At 42.1% G+C, this 18,370-nt stretch overlaps 1 protein-coding gene across 8 annotated transcripts in view; it reads left to right on the top strand.

Moving 5' to 3' along the window:
• Positions 1 to 784: 784 nt before the first annotated feature.
• Positions 785 to 18,370, top strand: part of PHACTR2 (phosphatase and actin regulator 2) — a gene marked incomplete at its 3' end in the record, with an annotated part of 162,369 nt that continues 144,783 nt past the window's right edge. For 2 of the 8 annotated variants that reach the window (XM_081094321.1, XM_081094320.1), the window contains exon 1: positions 785 to 1,177. In XM_081094321.1, coding sequence (XP_080950447.1) covers positions 1,165 to 1,177 — 13 coding nt within the window. In that variant the 5' untranslated portion in view covers positions 785 to 1,164. The remainder of the gene's footprint in view (positions 1,178 to 18,370) is intronic. The other 6 variants (XM_081094322.1, XM_081094326.1, XM_081094331.1 and 3 more) reach the window with 5 other exon arrangements.

Raw genomic sequence — 18,370 nt, 5'->3', positions numbered from 1 at the left:
GTTTGTTTTTTTTTAAAAAAACTTGTCAAAATAAAAAACCTGTAGAGTCTTACTGTACTGTGGATTCATTGCATCATGAGTCCACTGTATATGTTTTTTTACTGTATCTGAGAAAATGCAGAAAATACACATATGCTACCCTCACATTCCAATATCCTATCATAATAGCCACAGGACATATGATTTCTTCAGCACTCGGCCGGCATTGTGCCTCGATATTGTAAGCAGTGTTAGGTATCTTGGAGGGTCATCTTTCCATAGCCAAATTAAAGAAACGCAGTGAAATGGTGTTCTCTGTGTTCGTAAATGCACTTTTCTTCATGCTCCCATTTCTGTTACGGAGAATGGCTACAGATCGGAACATCTATAGCATCCCTGGACATCTTTTGACCATCGTGCCTCGCATGATTAGTGCCATTTAGTGAAAGCCCTTTGACTTTCCCTGTCGGGCTAGGTAGGAAGAAATCCTGACTGGAAATAGAAACCCTAGTCATGATGAAAACATAACCAAAAAGGAATGACAAGCCTCAGCTTCTTATCATATACTCAGAGCAGAATAGTGAAGATGGCCTTTATTTTAAAATGTTTTATCTGTCATTCCTTGCTCACCCCCAACAACAATAACAAGAAAACTTTCACATTTCACATTGAAAAGTTGCCCGGTCATCCAGTGATGTCAGGGATGAAGGCTAGACCCCCTTTAGGCCTGCCCAAGGGGGAGGACCATTTAGTGTATGGTTCAGGGAGCCTCTTTACCTTTTCATTATCTCTGCCTCCCCTGCTCCTGTTTGCTCTGGCATCTTGGGGAGCAGCATGTACTCTGCATAGCGTGTGCGCCTCTTTCTGAAACGTGCAATCCACTCCACACTGCAGTGATTTTTTTTCTCTCCTTTGCTTAGAACAGAGGTGAAAACCCCAGAGGATTCAAGTATCCACTTGATAGGCTCAGTCTCTCTTAATCAGCCTGTAATGGAGCTAATGGCTGTTTGTCATCCTTGGAGATATAAATTTCCTGGCGGTGTCTCCTGCAGACAGCGCATGGAGAAGGCTGTGTGTGCCAGCAAGCACCGATAATCAGCAGAAGGGCAGGGTGCTTCGTTAGCCAGGAGCAGCGCCGGGCTTCCCGCTGCCAGGCTCCAGAGCTCGCCTGGCCACTCCTGAGACATGGACGATGCCGGTAGGTAAAGCAAGCCTGAATCCTTCCCACCCTCTCGGCTCCTTTGCCGTCGGCATCCTTCCCTGCAGGATGTGTGTCTATGTGTTGTTGGTCTTGTCCTGCGCTCTCCCGTTCGAGCCCGGGAGACATGGTATGCGCTCACCCTGCTGCATTGTCCACAAGGCGCCCAGTGTTTGCTGTGAAGTTCGGGAATTGGGAACGCAGATTTTCATTCCACAGTCACCTTTCGGAAGACTACACGGTTATTGTATTTAGGCTGCAGGGAGTGTGCTTTGCTGTGTGATTCTTTTGTGCTCAGAACAGTGGGCGAAAATGCATCTGGTTAATGAAACAACTTACTAAAGGGTGGCAGAAGATGGATGGAGTTAATGAACTGAACAAACATTTTTTCGCTGTTACGGTATGCACTGTGTAATAGCAGCTGAATGCTTGTGTCTGATGCTTAGTCTTCCTGTTAGCATGAAAGGTGGAAAACATCTCAGTATCCTCTGCTATTTTAGTTTCAGGGTACAGACATTAGTGGCCAATCAGGTGCCTTTTGAAAACGTATTTGTGTTTAATATCTTGACAGCTAGACAAACATGACTGTGGGAGTATTCTAATGCCACTTAAATGATTAGCATAAAATTACTTCTCATGTGGAACTTTTTCTGTGCTATATTGGACTTTTAGAAGACCCGCTCTGTGGGATTACTCCCCATTTTGGCGTTAAGAATATTAAATGCAGGATTCTCCCCAAAATGCTATGGATGCTCTGTCTCCTGAAACTCATTAGCTCAGTTGCTCAGCTGGTTGCGGTTTTATAGAGAGATGCCTTGCAGCCTGTGGACATGGTCAGCTCTGCAAAGAGGATGCATCATTTACAGCACATGCCCCACAGTAAGATGACTCATTTTTAGCAAAACATATTTGTTTGTGAAATGTGGCTATTTCAGCTCTTGGTTCAGGTAGCGTAGGCAGGCAGAGATTTTGAAGGTAGTTTTGAGTTCTTTCATGAAATAAGTTACCAGACTCTGTGACTAAAATCATTTTGTCTTTGACATTGAAGACATTGATATAAATTGGAACAGTACAATATTAGGGGTGAAAATGTCAGGGCTACAAAAGGAACAAAACAAATATGACCGTGTATGTGTGTGTGTGTGTGTGTGTGTGTGTGTGTGTATGGAGGAAGGAGGCTGGATTGATGTATGTGTGCATTATAGCCCACAATTTTTGTCAATAAAAAAAATATGCCAATAGGGCTTGTCATTAAAGTGTGTAGGTGTGATGTTCCATGACAAGGCACAATTTTAACAGGAACCCCAGGCTTCTCTAATTACAGTGGTAGAGTAAAAAAATAGATAAATAAACTAGAATCCCTAACTTAGCCTCATTTAAAACTTCTGCTACCCACAAGTAATTATACTGAGGTCCTGGCAGAATTATCGTTTTAATTCAAGTAAATGCCTTTCTTAACTGACTCATGTATTTTTTTTAAAGGCCATTTAAGAAAAGGAATGAAACTGCTATAGAGCCCCTCTGTAGGTTTAAAAAATGCTAAGGGTTAGAATTTACTTCTTGGCTTTCTGTAGCTTAGGGGGATGAATATTTTCACAATTTGTACTTGTATTTATGCTTTCAGATGCTATTAATAAAATACATCTGCTTCTGACACGTTTATGACTATTTATGCACTGTGTTGAGTGGCTTTTAAAGCAGCAATTTTTCTATCATTTCAAATTGTAGGTGAAATCCCAAATGTATACCTTTGAGTGGAATAACAGGCTTTTAAATTACATTATTTGAATATTTCAGAAATAACACTTTTCTCATAATAGTTAATTGGCTGTCAAAGATCACTTTTCATAGCAATATTTTGATGATGTAAGCAGCCTCTTATAGCAGCGACATGTGAACATCACACACACACACACACACACACACACACACACACACACTTCAATACCTTGTATTGACTATAAGGAAGGCATTTAAGATAGTACTGGTAAGTGCCCCCCCCCCCAAAAAAAAGCTCTAAATACCTTTAACATTTTACCAAGACACCCAATTAACTTGGGATACTGCAATTTCTCCAGTTTAATTTAAACAAGATAATGATGTTGAATATCTGTCTAAATTTTCCAATCAGAAATGGTTGAGGCCTGGATAGCAGAGGCTAGCAGTGTAGAGCTGAGCACTAGCCCTAACAATTGGACCACCCATTTCAGGGAGCCAGGACTTCTTCATGGTTGGATTTGTTTTTGTTTAAATGCAATTTTATTGATTTCAGAGAAGAAGGGAAAGGGAGAGATAGAAACATCAATGATGAGAGAGAATCATTGATTGGCTGCCTCTCGCACACCCCCTACTGGGGATCGAGCCCGAAACCCAGGCATGTGCCCTTGACCACTATCGAACATGGGACTCTTCAGTCCACAGGCCAATACTCTATCCATCGAGCCAAACCAGCTAGGGCCCGGGTGGGGTTTGGATAATTGTTAGGCAGAAACACAACAGTGGGCACACATAAGCCCAGTGCCTCTGATTTATTCAAATCACACAGAAGGCTGCATAGGAGAGATTCGTGTGTGTTTTCTGTTAACACATAAGGAAGAGTTGCTGCCTGGGACTCGGGCCCGTCCGGTGCCCATGAGAAGGTCTGAGCCCACATGCCAGTGTGCTTCCACCCACCCTCTCCTTAGCAGGCGAGAGCTGACAGTCCTCCCAGCTCCGAGAAGGAGACATCCCTTCCCCATAATTGCTGGCGTATGTGTTCCTTTTAAAAGCTTTTCCTGGAGTAACAATAAAATATTTATCAAACAGTTGTGTGTAGAATATGTCAGGGCAGTTTTAGCAATATCTAAGCTTTTCTTCTTTTTTCATGTGCTTGTTTCTTCTGGTGAGTTCTATGACTGATATGGCTGTTCCTTTATCAAGCAAGGCTATGACTACAACTGCAGCCCGAGTTATTCCATCCCTGTGTCTGTATCTGCTACTTCTCCACCCAGCCTTTACCAGGCGTCCTCATGGAGTCGTTGTGGAAGGTGGTGCTGAGGCAAAGCTGATGAACTTGGTGTGTAACGAACACACCCACTGTTTGAAATGTGCTTCCATATTCTACAGGGCAGAGTAGTCTTACAAGTTTGGTAGCATTTGTTGGGCTAATTTTTCTTTGCTTGAGACCAAGATATTTCCATTACCATGCGTGGGTCATAAGAGACACATTCATCGGTGGCATCTGTGAGAGCCACTGTGTCCTCACCTTACATTCTGCCCCAGTGGCTTAAAGGGTTTTGACTCTTGTACAATCACTGAATGTGGAAAACTTTGCTGTCTACGAGCTCCTTGCAAAAGAGACTGGAGAATCATTTGGAAACACGTAGAAGAAAGGTTTATAATGGTGTGGTCAAGAGCATGAAATGATCCAAGATGAAAACCAGCTCTACCACCTGCATCCCAGTGACCACGAACAAGCTCTTTAAACTCTGTGGCCATGTATTTTTCTCATCTATAAGTGGCAACAATAATTTTACCTATCTCGGGATAGTTATGAAGAGAAAATACAGTAACATGTGTAAAGCTTTGTACAATGGCTGGCATATGGTAAGACTTAAGATATGTTGGCTGTTTAAAGAACCATCCAAAAAATTCAAGCAGGGTTACATTATGAACAACTCTATACTCTAGCAGGGTGGCTCTAGCAGTGAGACAATGCTGTGGGAAGGTGAGCATTTATAAGCTAAGAGCAGTCAGGTGGGTGTCCCAAGAGTGTAATTGGAAATTGATGTGGGTGGTGCAATGGGGATGGGGTTGAGGGATGCATTGGATCTGCATCAGTAGAGCATGAGGAGTGGGTAAGGAGGAAGCAGGGAGTAGACTAGTCACAGCAGACCTTTGAGGTTTCTAGTTTGAGAATCTAAGATAATAGTCTTGTACTATGGAGCACAGAGGAGTTTTAAGGGAAAGACATGGGTGCCATTTTGGAATCGTTGGGTTTGAAATACTTCTGTGTGACCCACTAGCCAAAGTAGCTGTTCAGTAATGACTTTCTAATCCACTAAAAGGTGTGTACACACACACACACACACACACACACACACACTTATACACACACACACACAGGCATGGGTACATGTGCACACATGGAATTCCTTGCTAACCATGGATTTGAGGTAATACAGGGTTGTTTTCTGTTTTATTTAGAATCTTTTCTATTTTATGTATGATTTAGTTCAGCCCTGTACACCCCACTGCAGCTAATGCTTCCCTTCCCCCTCTCGCCCACCCTGTGGGGGACCCAAAGGGGTGGTGTAGAGAAAGGAGACTTTCCAGTGCTTCTTGAAAATCTCTCAATGCAGGTGGAGATAAGACCAGGTCCAGAGAAATATGCCCCTGAGTACTGAAGTGGTTTTGGTAAAGGCCAGGCTGTTATATAAGCAAATGTAAGCACCAAGACATTTCAGTTCCAGCCCCTCAGAACTTCCCTAGGAGAAGCTACTTTAGCAACTCAGGCTGCCTCGTGGAATCCTAACGGCAAATCGGTAGAATGGTTACCTAATGGAGGAGACTTTTTATATGAATTAATTTGCTTTGGAAATGAATGCTTCTTGGGACAGTTGGCTATGTGTGAAAACTATATTTGGTGCAATTTAAAATGTTTTCCTGTATTTTCTACTTTCATGATATCTTGGTCTTAGTAGCTGCAGTTTTGTTAACCATCTCACTCTTAGACATATAATAATGTTATACACACACACACACACACACACGCATACATTTGCATGCATTAGTAGATCTTTATGTATGTACTTGTGTGTGTATTCTTGAGTGGGGGATTATCAGTCTTGATGAAGGGGAGTGAACTTGATAAAAATTTAGAACAGATTTTCTTTTTAATTAAAAAATAAATTTATCCTTATTCTCTGAAATACTCCTTATATTGTAAAAGTAGTTCCTATTGAACATTTTCTTAGCTATAAAACAAGTAAATACAGTATTTTCCTTTGAATTTATTATGAAGCCCATTGTGCTGTTTTAGCACTTAATGGTTCACCAAGTACACCTGAGAGTCACATAAATATTTTTTTTCCTAAGGGAGAGATTAGAATGTGATAAATAATCTGCTTTTAGAACTATCAGTTTTAAAAATGACAATATTATTATAGAAATAACTGTACTTTTAAAACAAAATGTCACAAGGAAAAACAGATTCATGTTAAAACGTAAAAGTACTCTGAAGGTGGCACTAGATTTTCTTAGTAGTTTTTACTGTAATTGAAGAGCAACTTTGACCTCCTGAGAATAAACCACAGACTTAGCTGAAGAGTGGGCTGAACCAGGACAAAGTCTTTGTTTCTAAACCAAAGCTTGGTTTTGTTTTGCTTTTTCAGATCATTAGAATTAGTTCTGAGTGTTTTTATTCTTTGCAACCACTCATATTTCCAAAGGCAAAATGAATTCTGATTTTTCTATATTGATAAGATAAGATGGGAATTCTTATGAAAGGGCTTGCTTGGTTCAGGAAGAACCTTTGGAAAAGATACAGAGAACAAGCAAGAATACATTTTGGTAGAAGCCATTTTTAGGAAATAGCAAACTGTTCACTTGCATAAATATCAAAGCTTGATTACTTAAAACTTAAATACCTGTGTCCTCTATGTCCAGGATATCTCTTCTTGTTCTTTGTTTCTAGCCTTTGGGGCATTTCATTGGTCACTAGCATCACCATCTGATAATGTGAAGAGGGAAAGGTAGCTAGGACTTAAACCCGCGTTGGAAATGAGTGAAAGTAAATTACACCTGTGAGAGTAGGAGTACTATGCAGATGTTTAAAAATCCACACTAACATTTCCCATGAAATATTAAAAATGGGTGATAGCAGATTGTATATGCAAGAAGTTAATTTTAAAGTTCTGTTGTATAAGTCAGGCCTCACAAACATATATAAAATAACTAAACATTAAGTGTCTTAAAAGAAAAGGAACGTACTTTCTTTAATGTCTGTTATGTCTTAGGCACCGACTTCAGTATTTACATGTTGCATCATTAATTTCTGCAGCCACTCTTCCTTCCTCTGTAAGTAAATGCTACTTCCCCAGGTTACATGAGGAGACTGAGACAAGTAAGAGCTCACTCAGTAAGATGGGTGATTGATAACCTGGAATCCAGCTCTTTCTGACAATGGCAAAATTTAACCCAGCATTTTTTATGTTGTCATATTCCATTGCGAATGGGGAGTCTTCATCATTGTACCTTCCACGGTGTCTTCCCAGTGCCTAAGATGTAGTCAGAATATATGTTTTAAAATTAAATTGAATATGCCATTTCATTCATTGAGAGCAAATTTTCCAAAGAGAAATTCATTTTTAAATATTCATGTTAAAAGTGATCATACCACATCTGAATATGTGAATATGTCTTTAGATGGAAGTCAGTACATGGGTAAGAAAATATGTATTTCAGTGTTTCTTTCGTAAACATCATACGTTTTATATGCACAAGGATCCTCAGCCAATCATGAAGGGACTGAGGTTTGGCTTCTATTCTACGAGCTCTCGGGGAGCCTTCGGTTTTAGGAAGGGGTGTGACATGATAGGACTGATGATTTCAAGGCACAATCATCATCAGGGGAAGAACAGACAGGAGAGAGGCGAGAATGGAAGCTCCCACAAATGAAATCCACTTAGAAGGCTCTTGGCTGGGGTGGCGGTGTGGATGGAGAGGAAACATAACGAAAATCCAGCCTGTTTCAAGGCCCAGCACATATCCCGTCTTCATATCTTCCTCAATGGTCTCAAGCCCTGCCTTTCCCCAGGGCACTAACAGAACTCGCCGCCCAGTGTGTATTTAATGGTAGCCTACCTGGGATCATCCTCCATTTGAGTCTTTTTTTCCCAACCAGACTCGAAGCATTTTGAGGGCAATGGACACAGCATAGATAGTCCTGTGTCCTCCAAAGAGTCAGAGTGCTGGTTCTCGACTTGGCCACACATTAGAATCACTTGGAGAGTGTTCAAAGCATAGCAGTCTCTGGGCCCACCCCAGGCAGCTTAGATCAGAGTCCCTGGAGCCGGGCCATGCTATCGGTATTTGCTGAAAGCTCCCAGAATATCTAATGGACAGCCAGGGTGAGGACCAGTGTTACAGACCCTCAGAAATAGCTACCAAGTGGGAGTAAGTGCTCTGCTTCTCCCCCCTTTCTCTTCTCCGCCCTCCCTTCTCCTCTCCTTCTCTCTGAATAGGCCAGTCTAGCTGAGAATTTGTGCTGGGGAATGATCTGCTTCCAGGCGCAATGCGAGGCTGTGACAGGGACCGAGGCCTCCGGGGAAGAGGAACAAAAGAGCAGAGGCTTCTGGACAACATGTCAGAATAGCAACAAAGTTGACTGACTCCAGGCTTTCTGTCACCTACCAGTCTGGAGTGTGCGGGCCTGATCAGAGAAGGCAGTGGTGGAGGGGCGGTCACCTGCTTCCGAATCGGGAAGGTTGTTTTCTCCGCTAGAGTCTCTCCAGGAAATGAAATATGGAGAGATTAAATCACTGCAGCGGCAAAAGCGGTTTCTGGTGAGACTGTCACAGGTAAAGCTTTAAGCTAATAAGAGATGCTAACCACCCTTGTGAAGAGTTCACACTAGAATAGGAACATTATTAGACCCCTGTAGCACTGCTGTGACTCAGTCGTCACTAGCTGTGTATCTGTGCCGAGCGGCTGGGTCAGGGCCACTATTAGACACCGATGCTATATTTGCTGGATCCATGTGACCCACCACAGGCGGCCTGCTTTTTAGTGATGGAGAAATAGGTCCTGTTCCACCTCATACTCCCCCCTCCACACACACACACACACACACACCCTCAGAATGAGTTTCAGACCATTTTGAACTGACAGTGACCTTAAATATTTAAGCATAGGGATTTTATAACTTGCTTTTCTGAGTATTTTGGGAAATGATGCTTTTTACATGAGGCTCAATATATACCCTTCAATGGAAACAGTAAAATTAAAATAACTCATCTTTTGTAATATTTGATTTAATATGGTCACGAGGATCATTTGAAAAGTGTAATTGACAGAGGGCTTTTTAAAAAAACAAAACTCGAAATGCTTTTACAAACGAAACATTTAGTATTGGGGGAGCCCCCCGCGGATTACAAAGGAGGCTTGGAGGCGACCCTCATTCTGTTTGTGTTTGTTTGTTTGTTTTGCCTATTGCGCCTCTCCTACAGGGATGCACCTCACATCCCCACCCTAACTGCCCTTCCTTCTCCCCATCCCCTTCACGCACACGTCCCGTGGTCTGGCCACTCTGCACTTCTCAATACACCCCAGAAACACATGTAATTTCATCATGCCATCCCTTCTACGTGAGGGCACCGTCTGCATCCCCCATCACCACCAGGAAAAGCCTCCACATGGAATGAGACCCAGCTCCAGGCTCCCCTCTTCTGTGGGCCTTCTGCAGTTCTTCCGGATGGAATTAGTGTTCTCTTTCCTCTCCTACCCCTATGTCAGCACCTGTCAGGTGAATTGTGATGCTGTTTTATGTGTCTGCCTCTTCAACTAGACCGCAGGCTCCTCAGGGACACGGCCTCGTCTTCTGCATGAGCTCATCACCTTGTGCAGCCCCGCCTGGCTAAGAGGGCAAATGAATAAACTGGCCGTATACCATTTAAGATGAGTAGTGGGGAGCCCATCACAGTTGTTTGTGGAATTAAAATGTGTCTGTCTGTCTACCTATCTATTTACCCATCCATCTCCCTGTCTGTTTATCTACCTATCTGCCTATCTACCTATCATCTATTTTTATCTATCTATCTATCTATCTATCTATCTATCTATCTATCTACCTATCATTTATCATCATCCCAACCCCATACCAGACTTATAATCAGACTCTCCCATGGAAGAACAGAGAGCTCTTTTAAAAAAAAATGTTTCCTGGTGATTCGGTGCACACCTCTGGTGAGAAGCATTGTTGGTCTTAGGAACATATAATAAAGCTGTTTTTTGTATTAAGATAATTGCTTAGTCTAATGAACACAACAAAATAAACTGAACAAAATAAATCCAGAGACATAGAAGCATGGAACAGACTGTCAAATCTCAGAGGGAAGGCAGGGTGGGTGGGTAGGCGGGTGGGAAGAGATCAACCGAAGAACTTGTATGTATATATGCAGAACCCATGGACACAGACAATAGGGTGGTGAAGACCTGGGGTGGGGGCAGGGGTGGGCTAGAAGGGGTCAATGGGGGGAAAAAGGGGGACATATGTAATTATTATTATTTAGAATCATTAAGATCTTGTGCCATTTACAAAATGCTCTGATGTGCCCTATTGGAGGCTTGTGTTGGTCAGTAAATGAAGAAGCACCTCTCATTGACACTGGTGCCTGAATAGGGTGGTGACGCCTGCATTTTCTTCACCCACTTACTGTGGAGAGACACTCTATGGCAGTGGTTCTCAACCTTCTGGCCCTTTAAATACAGTTCCTCATGTTGTGACCCAACCATAAAATTATTTCGTTGCTACTTCATAACTATAATGTTGCTACTGTTATGAATCGTAATGTAAATATCTGATATGCAGGATGGTCTCAGGCGACCCCTGTGAAAGGGTCGTTTGACCGCCAAAGTGGTCGTGACCCACAGGTTGAGAACCGCTGCTTTATGGGGTCCATATCATGAACTTGTTGAAAACATCATCCACCCAACTTGCCTTTAATTTATTACATGCTGTATGCCTCTGTTGGCATTTTATAGACTTGGGTGTTATTTTCTTAGTAATGGAAATTCGACTACCATCCATTTTTTATGAGCAGCTTAAAATTAGGGCACTTTTAATAAAGGGATAAAAAGGAAAATTTGCCAATCCTGACCCATGAGCAGTCGGCGCGGTATAAGAGTAAAAGTATCTTGGGTTTCCTCTGTGAGACTTTAGTCTTCACCATACCCCCTTACAGAACGGAAGTCAATTCACGAGCTCAAACAATAAGCATTTTACAGCGTTCATTAACCTAAGGGTCACTTCTTTAAATTAAGGAAGTTCAAAGACATTTGTTTAAATAACTGTGTGACTATAACTCTGATTGAAGAAAGCCAGAGAGTTGAAAATTAAAGTCAACTTTGTCTTTAAAATCCAGACTTTGTGGAAAATGCATTTAGAATGAAGCAGCACCGTTAACTTTTAAAGCCCTGGCTTGTGTCAGGTTTGATCACAGGCTCACGTTCTAGAAACAAAGGTGTCTCTCACGCTAACAGATGTCGGCTTTGTCCCCAGCAGTTTCAGGGAAGGTTTTCATGGAGCCTTAAAACTATAAAAACTCCTAATGTACTTTTGGGCGCCTGGGTTATTTTAAAACAAAATCAAGTCCCACAAAACTATGTTTTAAGAGCAGGACTAGAGCTCAGTGATTGTGTGTTAGAATGCTGTATATTCTTTAGTCATATCCCTTTCATCTTCACAAAGGCTTACAAATATAAGTCATTTCTCACAGTTCTCCAGTGAATGATGTGAACATTTCAAATGATCAGTTCTGCTTTTACAGACATAAGACTACGTCAAAAAGTGTAGTTATTTATTTATTTATTTTCAGAGAGCAGCCTCCTGTACCTCTTAAGTGCACATGGAAACCTTTGTATGGACATAGAAAAAGCATGTCCGCGTGAGTATGTGCTTGGCCTTTGGCCAACTCATGAGGCATGGGCCATGGCAAATCTGATTCCCATTGACTTTTATGCAGAAGGAAAGCCAAACGCAATTTACCCTTAGGGCTGCATGCAATATTGTTTTTCAGGGAAATGTGGTTATATTTGTCCTGGGTACAAAGACTGTCTCTGGGGAGGACAGCCAAATGGCTTTGGTCACAGTGTCCACAAACACAACTGTCCTAGTTCGTTATCTGGAAGCTGTCTGTGCTGGGATGTGCACTCAGGTGATGAGGGATCAGAAATCAGCTGGAAATTTCAGTAGAGGCTCGTTAATGCAGGGACCATGCCTACAAAGGGCATATGTTTATACGGAAAGTGGGGAGCAGGTGAGGGGACAGTACAAACCCGCCCCCCCCCCCCAGGGAAATGACAAGAGTAGGGCAGCCCTAGCATTTTCCCACAGAGATTGAACATGGAGATCCAGTTCCAATGTAGGGAATGGAATACTGGGTAGAGGATTTGGACAAACGAGAGAGAGAGAGAGAGAGAGAGAGAGAGAGAGAGAGAGAGAGAGAGAGATCGAGATCCAAGTGGGTGCTAGTTTATGAGATAGGTCTACAGAAGACTTTGGGAGGGCTACATGGGTTTTATTCTGGCTTATTTGATTTGGTGTGAGCTAGCAGCAAAGAAACTTCAAGCTCAAGGGCAAGTTCCCCTTTGCCCAAGTCCCCAGAGGCCCCTCAGTGAGAAAGGGCAGCTTGTTGCCATAGTCCAGCCTCTCCCTGGGACAGCCCAGGACTCAGGCAGCCAGTAGCTAACAAGAAACGAACCCTTCAACCACCAGCTTTTCATTTTAATTCATATTGTACATGTGAATCATTCTTTTTTTTTAAGTATATATTTTTATTGATATCAGAGAGGAAGAGAGAGGGAGAGAGAGATAAAAACATCAATGATGAGAGAGAATCATTGACCAGCTGCCTCCTGCATGCCCCACACTGGGGATCAAGTCCACAATCTGGGCATGTGCCCTGACTGGGAATTGAACAGTGACCTCCTGGTTCATAGGTCAACACTCAACCACTGAACCACGTGGGCTAGGCAAGAATCATTCTTAAATTGCAACTCTTCCTTATATTTAGTCACATTTACCTGCCTTCTCCAGTGGGACATCCTGTAATATTTGGAAGAGTGTAGAAACGTGCAAAGAAATTAGACTCCATAGAGAAGGAGGACACCCATCCTGGTTGAGCCTCTTGCACTTACTGCCTGGGGCCAGGGGCGCATCCATGGGCCTCGCTTTATCCATCTACCAGAGGGTCAGTTATTCTTGGCACTGCCAGAAGTATAACATCAGAGCAGACTTGTTTAGTGCCTACATGGTGTCAAATCTTTACAAATATCAAGTCATGTATTCCTCACAGTCGCCTCACAGGTGGCCATGAGGGGCCCCCTCAGCCTGCCTGGCCCCTGCATCCCCACCTGGTGTCCTCAGACCATCAGCTTGTGTTATTGTCAGGGTTCTTGCTTTCTGCAGCTTCCATTTCTCTTCCTTCTCATGGGCTCTTTCCCTTTTTCTTTGAGTTTATTGAGGTATAATTGATACACAGCCCTGTATAAGTTTAAGGCAGTGGTTCTCAACCTTGGCTACACATTAGAATCACCTGGGAATCTTTTTAAAACCTTGATTTCTGGGCCTCATCCTCCGGAAATTCTGTTTCTTTGTTACTAATGTTGTGGCCCCTCCCCATAACAAAGAAACAGAATTTCCAGAGGATGAGGCCCAGAAATCAGGATTTTAAAAAGATTCCCAGATGATTCTGATGTGCAGCCAAGGTTGAGACCCCCTGGTTTAAGGTGTCTAGCATAATGATTTGTATTACCAATACAGCTGTGAAATGATTATATCACACTAGCTGTAGTCAGCATCTATTCATCTGTTATCTCATATAGATACAGAGAAATGGTTACATGTGCTGTTTGTTATCTTCGGTGGTCTGGGAAACCACATCATTGAGATTGTTATCCTTTTGTCCAAATGCGCGCAGAACCCAGTGTGGGCCTGGGTAGTTTTCCTGTGATTCACACATAGGAATGTCTTACTTTTACTTGGAGCAAGTGGCAATGCAGTACATTTCCCAGTTCTTGACAAAATCTTCAATGCCCCTGCCCCTGCCCTCAGGATAAAGTGAAAACTCAAGGTCTCACGCAAATCTCTGGTCTGCTTGGCCCCCACCTGTGTCACCAACATTATCACCCACCTCTGGTCACACAGCCCGGGGCCCCGGCGCCCAGACTCTGCATCTCATCTCAGATCCTGTGCTCTTGCTTCTCTGCTTGGCTGTGTGGCCTTCTCCTCACCACTGTTCCTTCCCTGTGCTTCACCTGGTGAGTTCCCGTCTGTCGGGACCTGTGGCTAAGCTGTCACATCTGGAAATCCTTCTCCACCCCAGTGCAGGGGGGGGGGAATTACTCCCTGAGCCCACCTGGCACACATACCATTGCGTCGTCATTGGTTTTTCACATCCTCTGTCCCCACCAGCCAGGGAACTGCTCAAAGTTATCTTCTCCTTGGTTTCCTTAAGGCCGAGCACAGCACCTGGCACACAGTAGGTACTTAGTACATGCTGGCTGACTCACTGCTTATGCCATTGCTTCCAAGCTGCAAAATGTGCTATGTAGCACAGTGGTGTATTTAGACATTCTTATTTTGTAAGTTTTTTTAAGTTTAAGGAGGAAATGATAGTTCGAAGAAAATACAGTTGGATGCAAAATGTCGCTATCAGCTGGAGGATGTTGGTAAAATCCTTATACACCCAAAAATAGTTGTTGTGACTATTGATTTTTTTTTTCCTGCTTGACTGCCATTAAACAAATTTAGAATTTTAAAATGCATATTTTTATAGGAATTCCTTGCAAGGGAAGATGGAACATGTACTAATTATAGTAACAAGTGTATTGAATGTGATATCTCAAGAAGAAGGAAGTAGCATATAACTAAAGAAAGTATTTTTTCTCTCCCTAGCCAATTTGGCTCAGTGGATGGAGCATCGGCCTGCGGACCAAAGGGTCCAGGGTTCGATTCTAGTCAGGAGCATGTACCTCGGTTACAGACTCCTCCCTGGCCTGTGACATTTCTCCCTGTCTTTCCCTCTCTCTTCCAGTCTCTCTAGAAATCAATGGAAAAATATCCTCAGATGAGGATTTAATTAAAAAAAGAGAGAGAGAGAAATCTCTATTAAATACTTGCTATTTAAAAAAATAAAAGAAAAAATATTTTTCTCAAAGTGGGATTTGATTACAACACAGGCACAAGACATGTGAAAGTTGGCCATAAGTCAGGGCTAAAGAGGAATCAGTCTTCAATCTGGAAAAAAAAACAAAAAAACCCTCAGTCTGGTGATCTTTTTATTCATTTGGTTTGAACATTTCCAATTACCTTTTCTAGAAAGAGAAATTAATTTTCAAAACACCTCAAATATATCATATGCTTAAATTATCCCCTGCTCTTAATATGTGGAGGTGGAAGACAAACTTAGTCATAATACCCAGGTGAAAGAGAAATAATTCTGAACTATTGTCAAAAAGAAGTCAATGTGATTATGGCATATCAAGTTGGCTCGTTTTTATGAAAATATTTTGTGTGTGATGAGCAGTGTCAGAAAAGGGTATCCCAAGCTGTTAGTTCTCATTCCCTGGGGAATGAGAAGGGCATTTTTACTTCATATTTTTTTCTGATTTGTTTGAGGTCTTTTGGTTTTGCTTTTTACGATAAGCATACACTGCTTTTAGAAATGTTTAAAGTCAATAAACTATGTTTTAATCAGTTAATGGGGAAGCAGCATATGTACTGCCTTACACTGTGAGATGCATTGTATGCTGAGTACACATCAGATATGACATGGGTGCCAACCCCCCAGTAACTTGGGATAAATGGTTTGAAGGTCCTGCCTCCCCACCCTGTCCCCAATACAAGCTATTACTGAAATTGTTCTTTTATTAGTCAGAACAGCTGTAAAATCTTATTAATTTTTATGACCAAGACGATTAATTTGCATGCACTATTATCACACAAAAAATATTTGCACTGGATTTGCTTCTGCCTTCCTATGTTGAGAGTGGACTTGAGGCATATGGGTAAAATAAGCAATTTGGGGATATGGCACCAATCATTGTTGAACATGGTAGGACGCAGTTTATTTTCGTAGCATGGCCTTGTGTTCATATGGCTAAACCCCACCCTGTGTCTGTCTGGGTGGCGGCCTTGTGTTCAAGGCCTCGGGGGAGCTCCAGGCCAGCGGTGGGACCCAGGGCTGCACCGAATCAGGGGAGGTGCTTCTTAGAGGGGCTGGACCGGGAAGCCAGAGGGTCAGTGTGGGCTGGCCTGGAAGGTGAAGTTGACCTTGGTATTGGATCCAAGAGTTGACATTGAAAACAGTGGCAGAAATGAGAGATGGAGACCAGAGTTGAGAGCTGAAAACAATATCATAATAAAGCAGGTGTCAGGGAACAAGGTGAGAGCTCCCGCTATGAATACTCGATGAGTGGATTGTTTGTCTCATGTTAAAAATACGGTCACGTATACATAATGCTAGAATGGGATAAGTCTGTGCCAGAACTGTGCTTATTTTGACATATATCAACGTTTTACTTGGCAACTCAGAATTTAAACTCAACTGCTACCTGGGCAGTTCATTCAACTAATACTTGGTAGCTTATCAAATAAGTCTGTGTTACATATTGATTTTAACTTCACTACGTGTGAGGAGGTACAGGCACTTTCTTTGGTGTCTCTCTGTAGGTCACGTCAATATGTCTCTAATAGATTTAGTTTGCTAGTGAGTGTGTGAATTTTGCAGTTGTTAAACATGACTAAGTGAAGCTTATTGTTTTGAATTGCTTCCAAGTACTTCTTTCGTATTTCCTTTAATGATCACAATTTTTAAATATAATTTAGATGAAAGACACAGTCAACAAATAGGAATTGAGTACCTACTGTCTCAGGCACCCTTCTAGCTGCAGCAAGCATGGTGGTAATAAGATACACAAAGTCCCTGCTACCATGGCGTTCACATTCTATTGGGATAAACAAACCATAAACAGATAAACAAACAAATATATGATCAAATACAAGGTAGTGATAAGAACCTGGAAGAAAATAAAGCAGAGGGGTTGAGCAGGGGGTGCTAGAAGTGCTGTTTTAGGTAAAGTGAATTTTAGCCCAGTGGTTGGCCATCAAAATGGGCCTGGGTTTCAAAACCTTGGGGTTGTTTTAAGCATAGCTTTTTAAAGACTTATATTATCAGGTTGGTGTAGTCTCAGGTGAACACTATTTTTCCTTATTTGAATCCATTAAGTTTCCTGCTGTTTCAAGTTTCAAGGAATGCCCCAAGGTCAAAGAAAAATGCTAAGAATTCCATCTTGTTTTGTGTAAGGACAGAATGAAGGCACATAATTACATGGCCGTCCCCACCCTGACAAACCTGCAGTGGCCCAGATTTGTTTGAAATTTAGCACAAAACTGCATTGTTATCAGAGGATGTTCCCAGGAGATAAGAAAGTCTGGCAGAATTGCCCTGGCAGCTTGATTACAAAAATTTTAAAACATTTCTTCCTCAGTGACAAAGACTCGTTGTTTACTCTTGTAGAGAACAAGTTAGCACATGTTTATGCGGAAAAATCTTTGGTCTTAGTAGTATCTGCCTGACTATGCTTTGCACAGCAGTCACTCCAGGGAGAATGTATAATGTGTGTCAATTAAAGAAGGACTGGATGGGTTTTGGCAAAGACATTAGAATTTCAACAGCCAGAGAGTTTCTTTCAAAAGTCACATGGAATGTGTATACATTCATTTCAAAAATTTGGCATTACTCAAAAACAAATATGGGCTTCTGATTTTAGAATTGTCCTTTGAGCCAGTTTGCAACCCCGACCAAAAGTTTATTTATTCAGCCATTCATTGGTTCATTCATTCTGTCATTCGACAAACATTTGTGAAGACAGATATTTCACGGTGGTGCTTCTTGCTAAGTGTGTGCCAATAGATTAGAGCCATTGCTTTCTTTTGAGTGACACTGTTGTGGGGGAGACAGGTAACTTATAGAACTGGAGGTGCTTAGATAACCTTGAACAGCAGAAGGTGGAAGGCCCAGGAGGAGAGAAGCTCTGCCTGGAGAGGTGGGAGAAGCTCCCAGGGGAGGTAGCATTTGGGCTGGAGTGTTTGAAGAACAGGTTCAAGTTTGCTAGGCAGGAGGAAATGTCAGTTTCCGGCAGCAGTCTCTCACTTTGTGTTTACACATCATTATTTTCAAAACGAAGATGGCATGACTCAGTTTGATAACGTGTCTTAGTCAGCTGAATGGCCTAGAATGATCTTGACTAATTCCAAAAAAATAAATTTACTTACAGGACATGAATATTTTCTACCATTCAATTTCATAAATATTTCCTGGGCACCTAGCCACAGGCAATATGCTATGCCATTATGTAGGTAGCCTTGGAGAATTCAATGGAGTCTTTTCCCGTTTTTTAGTTTTTAATATTTTATTGAGGTAAAATTCATAT

Source organism: Myotis nattereri (assembly GCF_964212035.1).
Source record: "Myotis nattereri genome assembly, chromosome: 6".
Classification (NCBI taxonomy): Eukaryota; Metazoa; Chordata; class Mammalia; order Chiroptera; family Vespertilionidae; genus Myotis; species Myotis nattereri.
This window is presented reverse-complemented; position numbering and strand designations above follow the sequence as displayed.